Genomic DNA, 20,292 nt, shown 5'->3' on the forward strand with positions numbered 1-20,292 from the left:
CGTAAAGCAGGCAGCAGTGTGGCAATAAGGCAGTGGTGTTGTCTGACATGACAGTAATGTGCAACATGTTTGCCACTAGAGCAGCAGCGCCAATGTGACAGTTACAGCAACTAAGGTACAAAGGCACAACACAACAACAAAAATATAGCAGACATATTTTAAGCAGGCAGCCAGCAGGCGAACGAAGCCAAATTGTCGGCAAACCGTGTGGGAAAGTGAAAATCCAACACTAGCAGTGGCCAGTTAGTGGGTGTACAGTCCGGTTATTGTTTTGTATTTGGGAAATTTCAGCAGTTGCATAAGCATGTGAGGAATTTTGCGTTCAGATATATTTATGTATATAAAATATTTTCTTGTACTTTTAGCATAGAGACGGAAACAGTAAAATTGACATGCTGCTATTGTTAACTTTTCTCTGGAAAATTGCCTTTTTCTAACAGCATATGTGCGTAGAATTAGTTAAGTTCTGCTAAAAAATCAGCAATTTTGTCAGCGTTTGACGGTTTGGCTAAGCGCCAATCGTACGGTTAACCGGCGGTTATGTTGGCATGTAGATTTAATGCCAATATGCTAGTTGCATACTAATGCTAAGATAAGAGTGTTTAGTGCACTAGGAAGTGTTAACAAGTTCGTGTGTATAATAAAAATGTTGAAACACCTTATTGAAAAATATTGTTTTAAATTACGAAATTATTAAAAAAATTACAAAAAGCTAACATTTTTATTAAAAATTTCATTTTTTTTTTATTTTTTGAATAGCCTTCAGAACATCAAGAAAAAAATTAATATTTATTAAAAAAAAAAAATATTTTTATAATTCATTTTATAAGAAATATTTTTTTATAGAAATAGATGTAAGTCAGTTAATTCAAATGATGTACTTGATTATAAAAAAATTATACAAAATAAATATAATGTATTATTTAAAAAAAATGTGAAATTTACATTTATTGCCTTTATATAAGTCAATTGTCTGGTTAACAACCTGTTCTCACAAAATATTTTATTCCAAAAAGTCTGCTCAACTTCAATTAAATCACAAAATTATAATTGAAATTACTTTATTTAAACAACACTAACACTTTTTTAAGGAAAATTATCGCTTTCCTCGGTATTTGAGCGCAATTATTATTATCGCTTGTCTGCGCATATGTCATTAATCCAGTGCTGCAAGCTGAATTCGTAATTAAATACGCGCAACATGATAAACAAAGAAAGAAAAAGTCAAATACTTGAAAAACTCGGTGACGGTTTTGACAGCTCAGTTCATTAAATATTGCTCGAGACACGACGGCATGCGAACGCATCCGCTCAAGCACTTAGCAGCTAGCAGTCAACACAAATGCAGCTCATGCTGAAATAACTAAATTTTTCTACGCTCTTTTGTTTATTTGGCAGCTAGACTCGCAACAGCCGGCGACGTGACAATTTTGACAAAAAGACGCACATCAAACGTAAGTGAATACAATTTTTATTTCACTGAAGTACTGGAGGCTACTGAACCGGTGCTTAGACGACGAGAAGAGCGTATGGTCGAAAGAGAGGTGCTATCGTAGTATGGGGAGCCGCCAATTTGCGGGGAACACCACTTAGAAAAAAGTTGAAATTAAAAAAAATATTGGTGTTCAAATAATTGCTGCTGCTGTGACTAGTTTTAATAACGGTTTAACGAAAATACATACATGCATATACATATATACATAAAAGTAAAATGTTATCTGTCATATACTAGTCACCAGCCGCTTAGGTGACAATTTTCATAAATTATTGGTTTGACCAAAATGACCGCCATTCATCCGGTTATGTATATTAGCTCAATATTGAAATAAATACTCAACATTTAAAGTAAAACGCAAACTATGTAATGTGTTAAAAGCTTCGTTTTCTTTTTTTCTTGATTGGACATGCAAAATATGAATTTAACAAGTGGTTGCTTTTGGGCGGCTTAATTGGTAGGCTTAAACGTTAGATCTGTTGGAATAAATTTTATAAAATCATACAAATAATTAATGCGCATATGTTATCAGCTGGCGCCAATTGATATTCCAGATTTGTATTTTAATTGCTTTTTAAACGATGTTATCGTTTTTGATTTGCAGACTAATCATAATTATTGAAAACTGAAAAAAATATAAATTTGAAAAGTTAAGCGCATTGCGTGCGAAATGATGGAAATAAAATAAATAGAAACTAAACTGACTTTTAAAAATTTACATTGCACGAGTTTTGCATATTATATATAGCCAGTATAATCATGGCTGATTGGTTGGTACTTGGACTCAATATATTTTTTTTTTTAATATTAAATACAATATTTCATAAAATTTTTAACTCCAGACGAAAAAATAAATATTATGTCCAATTAAAAAAATTATAATTAATTAAAAAAAAATAAAAAAATAGAATCAATTTTTCTTTAATATTTTTTTTTTTTAAAAAAGAAAAAAAATTTCTGCTTATTTTCCCTAAACCACTTTTTCGACCAATTCTATATTTGCCACAATGAAACAAGTATCAATATGAACATACAAATAATTCAAAAGACTTAAGCGCCAAACTCACCCTCAAAATCACAATGATGTATGCGCCGCTTCTCCAATTCCGGATTGTTGCGCCGATTGTAACGTATCGTACGTATCGTTGGCACAATCAAATTGGCCAGATGCGCCGAACCATTTGAGCCAGCGGCACGACCACGCCCACGACTGACACCCAACACACCGCCAGCGCCAACACTGCCACCACCCATGCCATGCAGTCCGTGGCCAATATCCATGCCAGCGCTAACGCCATTCACGCCGAGTGTTGTCAACGTGCGGCCCGGACTTAGGTGGTGCATGGAACTGCCGCCGGGTGAGGAGTTGTTGTTGGTGGAGTGTAGTGGTGTCATTGCTGACGTTGTGCCATTTGTGCTCGGGTGTAAGGTTAAAATGTTCGGGCAAATACTTGAAAGTGGACGACCCTGTTGATGGTGAAGGTGTTGCTGTTGCTGTTGTTGTTGTAGCAGTTGTTGTTGCTGCTGTTGGTAAGGAGGCGGTGGTGTCGTGCGTCGCGCTGACTGCTGTTGTTGTTGTGTATTGCCACTCGTGGCTGCAGCTGCTGCCGCCGCCGCCGCTGCTGCTGCCGCTACCATTGAACTACCCGGACTTCCGGGATCGGAGCTGGGTGGCGTTAATGGCGGCACAAATATATGTCGCGCTGACATTGAATTGCCGCCGGTTGGGGCAGCAGGTGGGCAAAGTTGCGGATTTGATTGTGTTGGCTGGTGGTGTTGCTGTTGTTGCTGGTGCAGCGCCGAGTTCGTTAGCGGTGGTGGCGGTATTTGGTATTTGGGGTGGTACGACTGCGGAGGAAAAACGAAACAAAAATAACAATGTAGAAAACGTGGAGGCGATAAAGATAATTGCATTGTATTGGAAATGAACTACATTTATGAATTATTATTATGGTCTCAATATCATTGATTATTTTAATTGCATAAAATTGTTACACTGTGCTACAAATTTTTGAAATTTTTATAAATTTTGTTTTCATTTTTTTATTTATTTTTTTATAAGTTTTTTTAAATTTGTTTTTAAATTTTCATAAAATTGGTAAAATTAATTTTTTACTATTTTTTTTCAAATTTACTTATTATAAATTTTTGTATTATATCGAAATATTAAAAAAAAAATCCAAATATTTTTCAAAACTTTATTTTAATAATTTTGTATATTATAATTTTTGTAATATTAAAAATCTGAAAAAAAATTCAAAATTTTACAATTTTATAAGTTATAATGTCATCTGGACATTGTTTGAAAAAGTTAGGATTTTGAAATATGTTGAAAATTTATAGATTTTTTTTAAACACCTTTGAGTAAGAAAATGTTTTCCACCATTTTTCGTCACTTTTCAGTGTATTAAAATACTATGCAGCACAATATAAGCCTAGGAATATAATATGCTACACACGCCAGCTGCGCGCACTCACCTGATTGCTGTGCCAACTGTAGCCGTAGCTCGCATTCAGGTTGTTGTTCATTGTTGCATTATTATTGTTATTATTGCTCGCGTTGCCATCCAGCGTTGAAGCCGCCGTTAAGTTGGTCAGCGTAACGGACGTGCTGATCGTCACATTCGCCGAGGAGGAGGCCACGAGCGCGCTTTGACAACCGCCAACACCACCACCACCAGCACCGCCACCATTGACGCCACCGCTGCCATTGAGATAGTTGTTATTGCTACTTAAATGTGGTTGAGATGCATATTGTTGATAGGATATATTGCTATTATTATTATCACTGCCATTTAAGGCGCTGTTGTTGTTGTTGTTGCCGCCGCCGCCGCCACCTGTACTCGCTGTGTTCCCACTCAGCTCAGCATTGTGACTGCTTGCGGTGCTGCTGCAACGATTTGGTTGATTTGGACTATTGCTATTACTGTTATTCAATGAGGCGCTGATATGTTGTTGCTGGTGATGATGATGTTGTTGCTGCTGCTGCTGTTGGTGTTGTTGGTGCTGATGCTGGTGCTGTTGATGCAGTTGCATGAGCGTTAGTGTATCATCACCGTCAGTGCAACCCGCACTGCCACCTAAACTCGGATGATGTTGGTAGAGGTGTTGTTGTTGTTGTTGCTGCTGCGAGTGATGCGTATGGTGTGGTGGCTGATGTTGTGCGGGCAGTTGATAATGCGCATAATGTTGTTGCTGTTGTTGTTGTTGTGCGTGCAGGTGTGTATGTTGTTGTAGCGTTGGTTTCTCCGTCTTGATCTCCATGGGACTGAGCAAAGGGGTGGACAATGTCTCCAACAGTGTATCATCGATTGCCTCCATTTTCACTTGCGGCAAGAGTGTGTTGACATTCTCTACACTCGTACCGCTGCCAATAAGTGCTAAATGCGACGCGTTGCTGCCGGTTACCGCTGCCACCGTGGAACTTGAGCTGTTGCCTAGCATGAGCGCATTCTCGGGATCAATATTCTGTATTGAGCTGGCGATGTCCTCCCACAGCGGCGGACGCTGGTAGGGATCGTCGAGGTCAGCGTAGGGGTTGCACAGAGCCTCTTTGTTTTTGGTATCTGGAAGAGAGAGTTGAGGGATTGAAGTGTTAAAAAATTCTTTCTCATGAAAAACAACTAAATAAATACTTAGTTTTAATGTAAGGGTTCCTTTTAGTAGCTAATGGGAAATTTTAATAGGCTTTTAGCCCTTACTTAAGCTTATTTCTCCAAAAAATTTGCAAACATAGCCAAAAATAAACACCGTGAACAAACTCAACCGTTGTTTTCTACTGTTAATCATATGCCAAGGTAAATATGGTTAAGCAGAGTTAACAAACAACATTAGTTACGCAATCACAGCAGCAGCAGCAAAGGCATGAAGACACAACTTAAACTCCCTTTAAATCATTTCCAAGCCTCCATACGCCAATTCGGCTCGGTAACACAGTGCGAACAGCTAATAATAACGGAAAACATACATTTCGAGAAGCCATCATTCATATTTGTATACTCTTATATGTTCACTCATATGCAGTAAATGGGTATATAGAGGGACCAAAGCTGGTGAAAATAAGTAGAAGCTTGTATTCCACCATTGAGTTTTGGTTTCAAATTTCACAGCTGAATAAATTATTTGTGACTTATTTGCTGAGCTGTTGTGAGTTTAGTTAGCTCTGCTGTGCTATGCTATGTTGTGACGTGCGCTGCTATGTCGTTAGGTGGCAAAAAAATCTTAAGCTTATGCTTAGCTTTGAATAATTATCAATTTTGTCGCATTTTATTTGTAAAGATTTTAGCATTCAAATTTTGTTGTTATTGCTTTCAACAAATCAACTGTATAACAGTGACAAAAGAGACATTATAATGATAAATATTTACTTTCGACTGTTGACATTAGCAGTCACATTAGCAGTTTGTCAGTGTCAATATGGGAATATTGAACTTTGAAGAGAAGAACTTTTTGATTTTAAAATTTTAAGGTATTTTTTTTCTCAATAAGAAAAAACTGTCTAATTTTAATTAAAGAATAACCACTTAAGTTAATTTTTTGAGTAACCAGAATCCAATCTTAGTATTAAAACAAAGGTTCCTTCTAACAGCGCTCGCCTATAAGTAGGCAATAGCTAACCTCTAAACTTATTTTTGTAATCAAACATTCTACCACATAAAATATTTGTGGTTCCACCACTTCTGGCATAACATTTAGAAGCAAACACTAATGCGAGCAGAAGTCGCGCTAAAAAGAACAAAGGTTTAAATCCCAACTATATGATATGTCAAAAAGAATAACATCACATATAGCCTACTTTTTGGCGCAATTATAAAATATAATAAATAACTAAAGTTTTCCAAAAAAGTCACACCTTAAAATCTTTGTCACATTAACTATAGTTAAAATATAATTTATTTAAAAACTCACCGAATAAATATTCCTTATCGGCCACCGTCACCGCCGACGCTGCCGCACCAGCGGTTGCACCATATGCCGCCGCTATTTCATACGCCACAGCTGCACCATTATCGTACGCCCCATAAGCGTGCGGTGAGGTCGAGGTGTCGGCGGGTATATCACTAGCAGTGGCAGATGCTGACGCTGATGAGGTGGCAGTTTGTCCGGTGCCGCCCGTTGTGGATGCGGTTGATGGTTGTGGCAATGCAGCAACTGTGGTCGACGCTGACACCACAACTGTGGCAGAGGCCGATGAATGTTGCACATAGCCAGAGTGCTCATGATTGCTACTACTACTGCTATTGTGTTGTTGTAATTGTTGTTGTTGCCAATGATCAAGCGTATTACTGCCACTGTGATTACTTTGCGGTGAATACACTTGATGTTGTTGCGGATGCTGATGCAAATGCTGGTGATGATGCTGATGATGGTGCAGGTGATGGTGGTGATGATGATGATGCGGCGCAGCGGATAATACTTCAAGTTCAACATCTGGCTCGATTTTATGCAAACGACCCATCAGCTCATGCCGATAGTCAAATTCGGGGGACTGAAATCGAGTTGAGAGAATAAAAAATGTTAAACTAATTATATAATTCAAAAATAATGATAATGATACTTCATAATTATGAATATGTGAAATAGAGAAATAAATTAGAATTTTTTTTACAACATTTTTTTTGAACAGCTTTTTTTTGGCTTATATGTATATATGTGATTCAGCACATGAAGCTGCGAAATGAAAAAATCCCTGAATTCCCACTAATTCCACATGCTGCACCATTCAACAACAGCAATAAAACGCCATTCTTGCCACATTAATAAAGGTAATGCGCGCTGCAATTAATGTTGTCGCTGCTTGGGCCGTCACTACTAATGACCGTGCGGCAACAGTGGCAGCTTTCGGCCGGTCAGCAGAGGTGTTAAACTTCTTTTTGCTGCAACCCCACTGCCGATAACATCCGCAGTGTGGCAACACATGCGTCGCTTCGCGTGTTCAATGACTGCGTCATTCATGTCAATATCGGTGTCGGCAGCTTCCATCTTGTGCCACAACATTGACAGAGATTGCCGTAGCAGCCACTGATCGCCAACCTGCGTGGAGTTCATTCATTCAGTGTTTTTATTCCCATCCGCTTTATTGACAGCGCGCGTAATTTGTTGTCGCCACTAACACTTTACCATACAGCCAAACGACGTCACGTAGCAGTACTCGCTTGACTTCACCTGCTGTAGCATGCAACATGCGACGCGTTTGCTCCTTGGCGCTGAAGTCAAATCGGTTTATTGGCACCTGTTTTTGCGCTGAGTTTATTTGCTTATTCAGAAAGCGTCTGTGCGCGCAACACGCACTCGCTGCGCCGCGCCACTGATTCTAACGATGCTCATGTATCAAATATTCATGTGGCAGCCAACATGGCTTATATGTGTCTATGTGCACAGCGACAATAATTATAATCATAATACAGGATTTTTGCCAGCAAAAACAAAAAAAAATTTCATTATAACAGTATGTTTATTTATACATATGTGTTGCAGCAGCATCAGTTGCACGAACACGCATGCGCTTTAAGCACTTATTTGTATAGACAAATGTGCCACGTGCTGTAAATTATGAGCTCTTCATTTTACGCTGTTGCTTTTACCTTGTTCTCTGCTTGTGTTGTTACTCTGCAAGCCAACATTTATTCAACTCTGTCTCAGTGCTGGCAACGCTTTCTTTTCCTTCTCATTTACTTCTATATTCTTTATTTTATTGTTAATGTTATTGTTGTAATATTTATTTATGTTTAAATTGCTGTTGTTGTTGTTTTAATTGATTTCTAAAGCGCGCTTCGTTATAAATTCACATTCTTATCTGTGTGTTTGGAAATACTTTATCGTCATTTAAACGCGTGCCACACAGCAAAATGCTCAAGATCGCTGGAGCTGAACTCGGGCTGGAAGAGACTCAACGGCCTCTTGGTACACCAACTGAAATGTTGATATATATACATAGATGTATATATGTATATTTATATATTTTGTCACCAGTAGTAGCCTCTACTCTGTTGCACCTCTCGATCTCAGCGTCGTGGCGCAGCTGCTGCGGGCATAAACGCCCATTTCCGTTGCCGGTTGAGTCAAGTGTTGGTGTTGGAAATCTCATTTGATTATCTGGCTGCACAATATTAATTAAAATGTTTATGTCTTTAATGCATTTTTTGACATTTGTGGCATAGATTCAAGCTGTTAACGCAAATTAAATCGAGTTCGAGATGACGCAAAGCGCAATTAATGCAATGCTCAGAGAATTATAGCTTTGTCTATGTTGTTCGAGATAAATTATGGAATTTTATTAAGTTCTTGTTGACCCAGATATCATTAAAGTGTAACTTATATATAATAAATAAACGCAATTAGAAGCGTGTGTGTCTACTAAGATAAATTTCATATGTGCGCCAGATTCAGGAAAGTAAATCAGTGGCAATAGACATTACTGGGTTATTATTTGAAGAAACTGCATCCAAAGCTTATAGTAAGATAAACTAAGAGGTATTTTGTAACGAGTCTGACTGAGTAACGAGTCAGCTTCATTAATAAAATGAGCTGTGTCTGTAATTTTAGCTGGTGACAACTTCTGATGGTCGTGTGATTTTACAAATTTTTTTTTCGATTTTATTTTTACTTTTCTTTATTTATTATATGAATTTTGAATATTACTTTTGATTTTTGTATATTTAATATATTTCAAAAATCATTATCGATTTACTTGCTTTTCCTCTTCCTAACTTATAAATTTAGTTTTGTGGATTTAAAATTTGCCTAGTTTCATATTCAATACTAAATTTATAATACTGGATTAAAATGGATATTATATTCAGATTATTCAACAATCTGACAACATATTTATATATGTATATGAATCTTAAATAAGTTAAAAATAATATTTTGTGATTACTAAAATTTTTATTTTAAAATAATCCCTCTATTCATATTTAAATTCTTGTAACTTTCATATTTCTAATCTACCAAAATTACAAATTATTCAATTAATTTATGAAATATTTATAGTTTCTTTCAAGCGAGTTTCGCGCTTAAGTCTTTTGTGCGACCAAATAAGGCAACTAAGCCTGATTTTATGACGACCGTTAAAAATCACTTTTATTCAGTATTGACTATAGCTAGCTTGTTAGAAACTATATTTGATTTAAATAAAAACTTTAAATATGCAAATACATTTTTTTATTTAATCAGCGATTTGGCTACCGTATTGCCTGCCATTCCCTTGGACACTCAATACAAAAGGTCATTGTATACAAAAGAAAGCCTTCTAAAATCATTTAATAAAGCAAAAACCACAGCAATTTGTTTAGTTGACAAATTACCGGACTTATAGTGGCCAACAGAAAAAAAGTTATATAGAAATTAGTTGATTGACACAACAACAAATTGTTTATTTATTTTAAATGGCTCACATAGAATAGAATTTAAAGCGCCAGAAGTTGTTTAGTTGCCAGGCTATATCTACATGCACATGTATTAATTTACATGCGCATATTTATGATTATTAGTTTGGTTGCATAAATTTATGCAGCTGCGTCAACGCTGCCGATTGCAACAGCACCGCGCAAGTCGTGCAGCAGCCGCGGCAGCTGACCCAGAAATTGTTGCGTATTGCGTTCGCGAACGCCACCAGCGAGCCAAACAAAAATGAATTGAATTAAGTTGCATGCTTATTCTAATATTTTTAGCATTCATTGCAACAATAGTTTTCGTTTTCCGTTGCATTTTATTGTCCATTTTTGGCGCAAAACTACTTTTAGGGCATTATGGCAATGGTGTTGGCAGCGCTGGTACTGCACTGATATTGTTATTGTTGTCGGTGTTGCTGCTGGACGTCCGCGTAATAAATTCTTACACGCCATTGTGTCCAAATACTCAAGCGTGGCTGTATGTCTGTGCCACACGACGCCGCCAGTTGTCCTAGACACCAAGTAACACAACACATTTGTTTGCTGAACTGCTATGCAAACGCTACTGTTATTTTGTTGTAGCTACTGCACAAACACAACAACAAATATCAAGCAGCCGTTGACTCACTCGGTGGTAAACAGATATTTATTTCTGCACCAAATCAGTGAAGACAATAGACAAGACATTGGCAAGCCGAAACATGGCCGCACAACAACAACAACCATTCAAATAATAATATAACAACACTATTGCATTGGAAACAACGCACAGGCGCACACATTAAGTCGATCATTTGCATGCAAATAGTAGAGCAATAAAACAAAAACAACAACAAAGAATACACAAGCGAATAGCTGAAACAAATAGCATCGAATGTCGAACGGTAGCACATTGAAAGAAGCAACAAATCTTGTGCAGATTTGTGCTTGTCAGAAGAATTGGTAAAAAAGTAGTCAGATGCAGCGCATGGCAATAAACAAGCTCTCCAAAAACAAAAAAGACATGTATCCGAAAAGCGCACTAGCGAAGACAGCAAAACTTGACAGTTGACTCGTGTTGCAAGATATATTGATCGTTTGTTGCTGATGTTTGAGCAGAATGAGCGCAGAATGATATGTTGGTACCGTATGTGGTGTTCGAGAAAAAACCAAAGTCTTGATTTGCTTTGAATATTGTACAGATTTAATAGTGGGTGTTAGAAAACCAAGGTTTTTCTATTATGTTCAAAAAAAATATTTTTTTAAGTTTTTTTTAGCTCTATATTTTTTATATGTCTAATACATATATTAAGTTAAAAACAAAACTTTTCGTAATTTTCCAAACACAAAAATTATTTTTTTTGTGGCATTTCAGCAGTTCTACGCCTACTTTCCACACGCATACTCTGAGTGTTAACCCATTATACCATTAATTTCAAAATCTGTGGAAAAATTCACCTTGCATACATTTTTTCACAAGCTTCACTCTCTATTTTTCGAGCCGTATCAGTGTTTAGCACTTCATGCTTTGACTCATCATGTTGCATGCAACCATTTTCTATCAAAGCAACAACTATTGATTGATTTTACTTCCGTGTTCGTACTTTTGATTTCGTGTTAAAATTCAAAAGATTTTATTGCAATAAATACATACAAAAACAACAACAACAATAAAAGCTCTGCACGTCAACATCTTCTTTTAAGGAAGCGGCACGCAGAAGTCACTAGTCGCGCAAAAGACTGGTGTTTATGTGGGTGAACGGACCATTGATCGGCATAACAGCTCAGCTAACAGAGACCAAAGTGAAAAAGACGCATTGTTGTGTTGCGGTTCAATGGGTCAGCTACGTCACGATTCTATAGTTAAAATGAGTCTCCTTTTTTCGATTTAGTTTCTATGGAAACAACAACAACCGCTTTGTCTGCATTGCACTGTTAGTGACAAGAATAAAAATATAAAATAAAAACAATATTCAATAGCCCACTTTAGTGTAATTGTATATGGAGGGGACGCTATTGATATGTGAACGATGTTGCAACAAAATCGTTTCGAAAAAGATAAACAGTACCAAGTTTGAGAAAAGTGTATTGAAAAACTGGAAATGCAACAATCTAGTAAGAAATTGATTTTTTTTCACTAATTTCTATATAATTCTTATACGCTTGCGTCTACTCTTTTCACACTAAAGAGAAAAAAGACATAAACAACACAGACACACTTGAGCTGTTGTGTCACTTCTTTCTTTATCTTCAACCTTCTATGCGCCTTCTATGCACCGTTATGCAGCTTTGACTTTCAATTCAATTGACTAGCAACAACAACAAACCACTGGAAGAAAAGTAAGTAAGAAAAAATGTCTACCACTTCACTCAGGGCATTGTTAGTTTTGTTCGGGTCATTTGGCATTACACCATATTTTCTTTTACGGTGTGATGATGATGATAATGTCATTAAGTTTGGAGTGCAAAAAGTTACATAAATTGTATGGCGCGCACGATTTTCCACGACGTTGAAGCCGATGCTGACGTTGAAGCTGCCAAATTTAACAAAACGGCCGTCCATCCACAGCCTTGCTGTGGCGCTCCCCCACTTCTTCTATCTTCCTCTATGATGGCATAACAACGAAGTTTTTCAATTTCGATTAGCGGCGTGAATATCGGTGGATTAACAAGCAAAAAATAGAATAAATTGGAAAGAAGGCAAGAAGGAAACAACAATACTAATGAAAATAAAACTGAATAAGAAAAATTGTAGTTTTACAAGAAAATAAAAGTGCAACATGGGTTATGCTGTTCGGTGTTCACTTCTGCTGTTTTTGTTGTTGTTGTTGTCTTCGCTTACTTCGCTATTATTTAATGATTTAGTACAACAGGTTGCTTTGCTGCTTTGCCTTTGCCTTTTGGGCACAGTGAAAAGTGAGTTTATTTGGGCAAATGTTTTCCGCTAATTTAAGGCCGAATTCGATCGTGAGACGTGTAAATGGTCTGCACGTTTGCGGCTGCTGACTTTTGTTTTATTAGCAATCGCCGCGCATTTTTCATTAATTTACGATTACCATGTGCCGCAGCGTGATTCGGGTTTTTTTGTATTTTTTTTTTAATCTTCATTTTTATACTCTCGCAACCTGTTGCACAGAGTATCATAGTTTTGTTCACATAACGGTTGTTTGTGTCACCAAGAAATATAAGAGTTAGATATGGGGTTATATATACATAAATGATCAGGATGACGAGTAGATTTGAAATCCGGATGTCTGTCCGTCCGTCTGTCCGTCTGTCCGTGCAAGCGATAACTTGAGTAAAAATTAAGATATCTTAATGAAACTTGGAACACATGTTCCTTGGCACCCTGAGGAGGTTGCTTTCGAAAATGGGCAAAATCGGTCCACTACCACGCCCACAAAATGGTGGAAACCGAAAATCTATACAGTGTCATAACTAAGCCATAAATAAAGTTATGAAAATGAAATTTGGAACATAGGATCCCATTAGGGAGAGGCACATTTGGATGTAATTTTTTTGGAAAAGTGGGCGTGACCCCGCCCCAAATAGGTTTTTTGTATATAACTCGCAAACCAATAAAGCTATATAAGCCAAACTTTCTGCAGTCGTTTCTTTTAGCCATTTCCTTATACAGTCCAAAAATGAAAGAAATCGGATAATAACCACGCCCACCTCCCATACAAAGGTTAGGTTGAAAATTACTAAAAGTGGGTTAACTCCCTAACGAAAAACGTCAGAAACACCAAATTTTACATAAGAAAAGACAGAAGAAAGCTGCACTGAGATTTTTTTACAGAATGGAAAATGGGCGTGGCGTCGCCCACTTATGGATCAAAAATCATATCTCAAGAACTATTCGACCGATTTCAATGAAATTCGGTACATAACACTTTCTTGACACCCTGATGACACGGGTGGAATATGGGCGAAATCGGTTCACAACTACGTCTACTTCCCATATAACCCAATTTTGAATTCCATCTGATTCGTTCACTTTATAATGTATTCATAAGGAACCAATGAAGCTAGCGGAATAAAACTTTACACAAATACTGTATTTGGGCTGTGACATCACTTGTGGAAAAATTGTCAAAATCGAACCATGACTTTTCAAGGCCCCTGATATCAAACATGAAGAACTCAGTGCCTAAGGTTAATTTTTCACCGAAAATATAGGTAAATCCCTCAGATATTTTAATGTAATTCATTCCCTCTGAATTTTTTTCTTATAACAGTTTCTCTCTGTACCTGAAATGGTAAAAATTGGGCCATAACTTCCCCCAGATCCCATATACCTAATTATAAGTAATATTAAATTAAGTGAGCGTATAGTCTTCGATACGTTGTATCTTGGTGGTGAAAACGAGTGAAATCGGTTTAGGAATTACCTCAGTCCCCATATACTATTTATGATGATTTTCGTTATTCTATTGAACTTTATGCCGAATATATGGGTCGAATTGTGTTGTCTTTATAAAATTACATCAATAAATTGCGAGAGTATAAAATGTTCGGTTACACCCGAACTTAGCCCTTCCTTACTTGTTTCAATATTAAATTATATGTTTTTCTAAAATTATAATGTTTTAGAGTTTAAAAAATTTGTTATTTTATATAAGACTTAATAGATTATATAATAATATATTCTGGAAGTCTTTGTGAGCTATGTATTAAGACTGTTCTGCAATATCATTTAATTAATAGTACGAGAGATAAGATTTAAAATTTGATTTCATTAAGATAAAGATTTTCTTTTTGAAAGAGAACTTTTCTGAAGCAGATATCGAATAACAGAGCGGATTTATATAATTCTAGTACGTCATTTCTTCATGGACACCAGAACCAGGACTTTCAGGACTCTTCCACACTTAATAGTTTTTCTTAGTTTATATATGAATATCATTGTTGTACATGGTGTTTCAGGTCACAGGTATCTCATATTTTTTTCAGTATTTTCTGTAAAATCAGCAGTCACCAAAATAGCTTAGAAGGTGCTTTTCACTTGATGTACATATAACCACTAGATGTTTATTTACCTCATATTAATGCAAGCATTATATCGTTTTTACACAGCCAAATTAATTTATCAGTGAAAATTTGTATTTAGAAATCCTTTTATGCCTTTTAAACTGCCAACTACTCGATAGCCGATCAACTGTTAACATTTTTGTTGTTGCTTTTCGTAAGAAGCTGGTAAGTTTCATCAGTTGATTAATATTTTTAGCAGCGACATCTACCGTAGCTTTTTTTTATAAAAAAATACAGCCAATCGCAGTCAAATAACGTATATATAATTACAAATACAGTCTTTGTTGCAGAGTTGCATTTGATTTTCAAGTGGATTAAAATTGAATTAAAAATTAATGTAGATTTTTATTTCGTGTGGTAAATCGATCTTAATAAGCATTTTAATCGAGCAGAGGTCGGTTAATTGATCAATTAGCTCCTGTGTAAAAAGGCTATAATGTCTTAAAATAAAAATTAAAATTAATGCCTAAAAATGTTCTTCAAACTATTCAGTTATTTTAACCTATAAAATCTTAATAATCACAGAAAACTATTTAAGCTCTTGGGAATCCAATTATAAGGCTTGAAATATCTAGCACTAATTGAGAAAGCCAATTTAACATAATAGCTTTAAAGAATTTCCTCTCCAGCAAAACTCACTTTAGTTCTAACCTCCCAACTTAAGTGAAAATCACTAAATATATTGGACCATTCAACGAAAGCAGCACAGATTGAGTTTGTACGCGTGTATACAAGCCAAACTAAATTGTTAGAAAAATCCTACAATACACACTTGGACTTAGAAAAACACACAGTGCGACCAATAAACTCAGAAAGTATGCCAAACAAGCGCTACAACAACTCACTGCCGCCTATAAGTATGTTCAATAACTGCACAAGTGCAGTGAAAATAATAAGCGCAATGCAAAAACAAAAAAAAAAATTGGAAAAGAACAGTAAACATATTGATTTTGTAACGCTGGTGTTTGTTGTTAGTGTAGCTAAATGTGTATTGGCAAGTGTCTGCACACATTTTGGAATGTAAGTCTAATGAACACCCTGCACAGATGCTGCGTCGTAAAAATTCGCTCTAGCCGCATTCCACGGACAGGCGTGCAACTTAAGTACGTACGTACACATAATAAGATACAACAAACATAAAAAACAACAACAGCAATATTGAAGTAAGAAAAGTGGAAAATAATAAACAACAAGACCAACACTGACCGACTGTCTGCCGCGCCAGCCACTTAAGTAGACGCGCACGCTCAGTTGGTCGAGTGAGTGTGCCACTAGTGCGCGCACTTGACTCAATGCTTAGTCAGTGCAACTATGTGTTGTCTGCTAGTTAGTTGGTTCTGCTCTGAGCTACCTACAACTAGTTAGCTGATGTTGGTGTTGGCGCACTGGCATACCATTACATCTTATTGCCAGATCAAGTAATTCGAAAGATGCCAGACGTGCGCAGAAATTGCAATGCGATCGAACGTGCAAATGCAGCAGGTACTTGGCAGCTGAAGCGTTGCAGTTGAGGTGAGAGTTGATGATGTGAGCGCAGTCGCATTAGAGTGGCAACAATGCTGGCGCAGACATGCTTGGGAAAAACATTTCACATGTGCGCGCAGGCGCGTTAAGTAGCTGTCTGCAATTGCTTTTGCTTATATAGCATACTATTGGCATGCTTATTATTGTTGTTATGGTTGCTGATGACATCAAGCCCCATCAAAAGCGCTGGGTTAACGGTATATGCGGTCACGGCGCAGTAAAGCGCTGGCGAAATGCGAAAGTGGTGCGCGCATGCTACTACAACCCAACAAAGAAATGTGAAATGATGCAATTTTTCTTGCAGCAGCAAACAATTTTTATTTCTTCAACTTATATATTATTTTTAATTTTTTTTCTTTAAATTTTTATTTCGTTTTTCGTGGCTGATATGAATGCGCGCATTAATGGCATCGGTATCACCATTTTTGTAACTAATAAATTCAATATACGCACTCAGTCAGTCACTCAGTCTGGACATGTCTGACGCGGCATTGGACTTGTTGGCCAGTATGCGCACTCGTGCGGCAAGTCACTATATCACGCGCCCGCAACATTGGCGGCAGCTGCACGCTCAAATGATGCACGACACAATCGCCAATACTTAGAAGATATTGCTGTCATTTGTATGCGTTTAAGGGGCGCGCGCACCAGCGCTGGTTGAATGCCAAAGTGCGTCGCACTGTCAAAGAGACTGTCTGTCAACGATGCTACAACTTCACTTACTGTCTATTTCTGCACGGCAGCGCTGTTGTTGTTGCCGCAACAGCTTTTAGTTTGTGGCAATAAAAGCAATTGAAAAGCTCAAAATTTTTATGGAAGTTCATTTGTGTGACGACAGCATAGCAGTGACATGGCAGCGGCGGCAGCCCATCAGCTAATGCCATCAATGGCAACGTGTAGCGGTATAACAAATATAACAACAGCAAAACGCAGCAAACCAACATCAAATCAGCGCTCGCATTGACATTATTAGCCGACTCTGCAACTATATATGTGCATTTGCTGGTATATTTGTATGTTTGTGTGTGTATGTGTGCTGGTATGCAGCTTTGGGCCTAATCAGTGCCATAACCAGGCAATGATGATAATCGACAGAAAATGTCACATGAGTGTAAAAATTCTTTCTGCTATTTGGAGTGACGTTTGAATGGTTGTGATATTTGAGACATTAGCTCCGCTGAATTTGTATATATTTTTGGTAAGCTGACGACCATATGAACACACATACATACAAAAGAGCACGTGAACACAAGCTAAATACGCTTTAGCTTAACGCAGTTCGTAAATTGAATATGAAATGCCAGCTATTACCGCTAACAGCATAAGTGTATGGACATTAGAGGCACAACATAAGACCCAGTAGGTAATGGGTATAGAACTATAATAAAGTAGGAAGGCAGTAAGGTATTGCAAATGAAGTGAAAGTCAAAGGGTGGAGTAAAAATATAAGATTTTCATTACAATTCATTATTGTTAATATTTTATTTAAAACAAATATTAAATTTTTTTCGAAAAAATAAAAATTAATTTGAGTCAAAATATAAATAAGCGTAGGAATAACGCCAAGATTTTTATAATTTTCCAGATTTATATTCCAAAAAATAAAATTTTTTCATCATTTTTTTTTTTATTTTCAAGCTAATATGCAATATTTATAATTTTTAAATAGTATATTTTCGATAATATAATACTTAATTGCACCCGCTAGTCTTAAATAAAAATTTAGACCACATTCTTATGTTTCCGACTTCCGCCTAGTTTTTCCTACTGGTTCATTTGTCATTTTGAAGCATATACCATATGTGTGTATAGGACTTAAGCTAACATATGCATGCATATGCTTCGGGTCGCTTGACATTGCATTTTATGGCATTCAAAGTTTTGTTTCTATATATTGTTGTATCCTACTATGCGCTTAATTTGTTGCCTATTTGGCTGCTATTCTATGCTGTGATTTTGAAGTCTTAGCTTTTAGCCTTTTTCTTGTTTTTGAGTCTTGGATATTGATTTACCAAATCATTAAGTCACATAAATTTACATTGTTTTGGCATATATTGTATTACCGTTTGTTATTTATAATTGGTGGTATACCGTTATTTATGTAAATTTAATTGTTAGTAATTTTCTTGGCAGAATTTATGCATTTGGTGTAGTTAGTTGATGGAAAATTGTTATTGTTTTAAGTTTTGTACTATTATTGCAAAAAAATGGACATAATAGTATATGAAATAATTTTATTTAAGTACAAAAAATATTAAAAAATTTTGTTTTATTATATTTAGTAAAACTTCAATAACACTGTTTAGCAACAGACTTTGTGAGATTGTGTAATTCGTTATATACTATTTTTTCTGTTTTTCGAATTATCTTTCGAAATCGAAAAAATGTTTTTCGATGTTATCTTTCGAAATCGAAAAAAAATATTTTTCGAAGTTCGAAAGTTGGTAAATTCTATAACATTAACATTAGTTAGCTCATTTTTCCATAAACTCATTTTCGCACTTCGACTAAAAATTTCGATTTCGAAAAAATTATAAGTAACCGACTTCAGTTTTTTATTTTTTTCTTAAGTTAGCTTTGTTTCAATAGTCAGTCGATTTTACAACATTTTAAGCTCTTATTTAAAATTCGAAAACAAGTTTGTCGGTTAAGTCTTTCGTTTTCCATCCAATACTACAACCAGCAGAATATATACCTACATATAATATTCGAATAATTGATTACAAAACAGTATATATGCTAATATTTAAATTACAAAAGTAGAAAAGATCACTTAAGAGTAAATTGCTTATCAAAATAATCTCGACAATTAATTGGTAATTTCTAACATTATGAAGTCATCATTATTTACATTTAATTAAAAGCTAAATAACCCGCATATCGCATATTTGAATGCAGTTTTCTGAATAAAAAGCACTGAGACCAACACCAACAATAAATTTTCTACTCATAAAAACAACAACAACAAAGCGCATGCAATATTAGTGGTGGATTGCAAACAATTCGCATCTCTGCAACACACGGAGCATATCATAATATTATGCAAATCCAGCGCAAATAATAATTCATAAATTGTTTGTTTGGCATAATTGCAAATAATTTCCATTTTCAATTCAATTCACTTGACAAAAAAGTATTAACCATTCTTTGTTTGCATGCCGAACGCAGGTTTAGTCAAAGTGTGCAGCTTGGAAATGAATTTTACACGAAATCGTGCAGGCCGGCGCCTTAAAAATAAGTTGCCACCATTTTTCATTTATATTTTTTCCATATTTGTTTTTTTTTTGCTTATATCAAGGCATACAAATTACATAATTTTTTTTTTCTAATAGAAATCTAATGTTTTACTACTGCATTCGATTTCTATTAAAAAATGTGAATTTATCTATAAATATCTCCAAGAATAGAGCAAAGCGCCGAGCGCCGATAACAGTTGTTACAGCAAGTGTGACAAGTTTGCAACAACAAGCGCTTACGGCTCGACAGCATAGAAATATTTTTGCATAATATTCCTATAAAAAAATAATTTAGCTTAATTTTATGCCAATGAGCACAACCGGCTTGCTGGCTGACTTGCCTACCAACATACACACACATACATACATATGAATACTTATAAACAAATGAATGGCTGTGCAGTTGCTAGTGGATATATATTTAGCTCCGTTCTTTTATTTTTATTTTTGTCCATTGTATCGTGTCTGCACTTGTTTCGCGCACGCAAATGACCTCATACGCATGCGCAGCACGTGAGTAGGGAAATGATGCATGCGGCATATGGAATGAGTGGCGAGCGCGCACATACACACACACGTATGTTGGAACGTTTAGAATATTATGCTGCGATTTCAGCCATAAATATGTATAAAC

At 36.1% G+C, this 20,292-nt stretch overlaps 1 protein-coding gene across 1 annotated transcript in view; it reads right to left on the bottom strand.

The window, feature by feature from the left end:
• The window catches only part of LOC105215109 (dendritic arbor reduction protein 1), a 104,564-nt gene that overhangs the window by 35,233 nt on the left and 49,039 nt on the right, over nucleotides 1-20,292 (bottom strand). Inside the window, exons 2-4 of the mRNA XM_054228914.1 lie at nucleotides 6,404-6,983; nucleotides 3,974-5,061; nucleotides 2,563-3,343 (exon numbers count right to left, since the gene is read on the bottom strand). Of these exons, the coding sequence (XP_054084889.1) occupies nucleotides 2,563-3,343; nucleotides 3,974-5,061; nucleotides 6,404-6,983 (2,449 nt within the window). The remainder of the gene's footprint in view (nucleotides 1-2,562; nucleotides 3,344-3,973; nucleotides 5,062-6,403; nucleotides 6,984-20,292) is intronic.

The sequence above is a fragment of the Zeugodacus cucurbitae genome, chromosome 4 (genome assembly GCF_028554725.1).
Source record: "Zeugodacus cucurbitae isolate PBARC_wt_2022May chromosome 4, idZeuCucr1.2, whole genome shotgun sequence".
NCBI classification, from domain to species: domain Eukaryota; kingdom Metazoa; phylum Arthropoda; class Insecta; order Diptera; family Tephritidae; genus Zeugodacus; species Zeugodacus cucurbitae.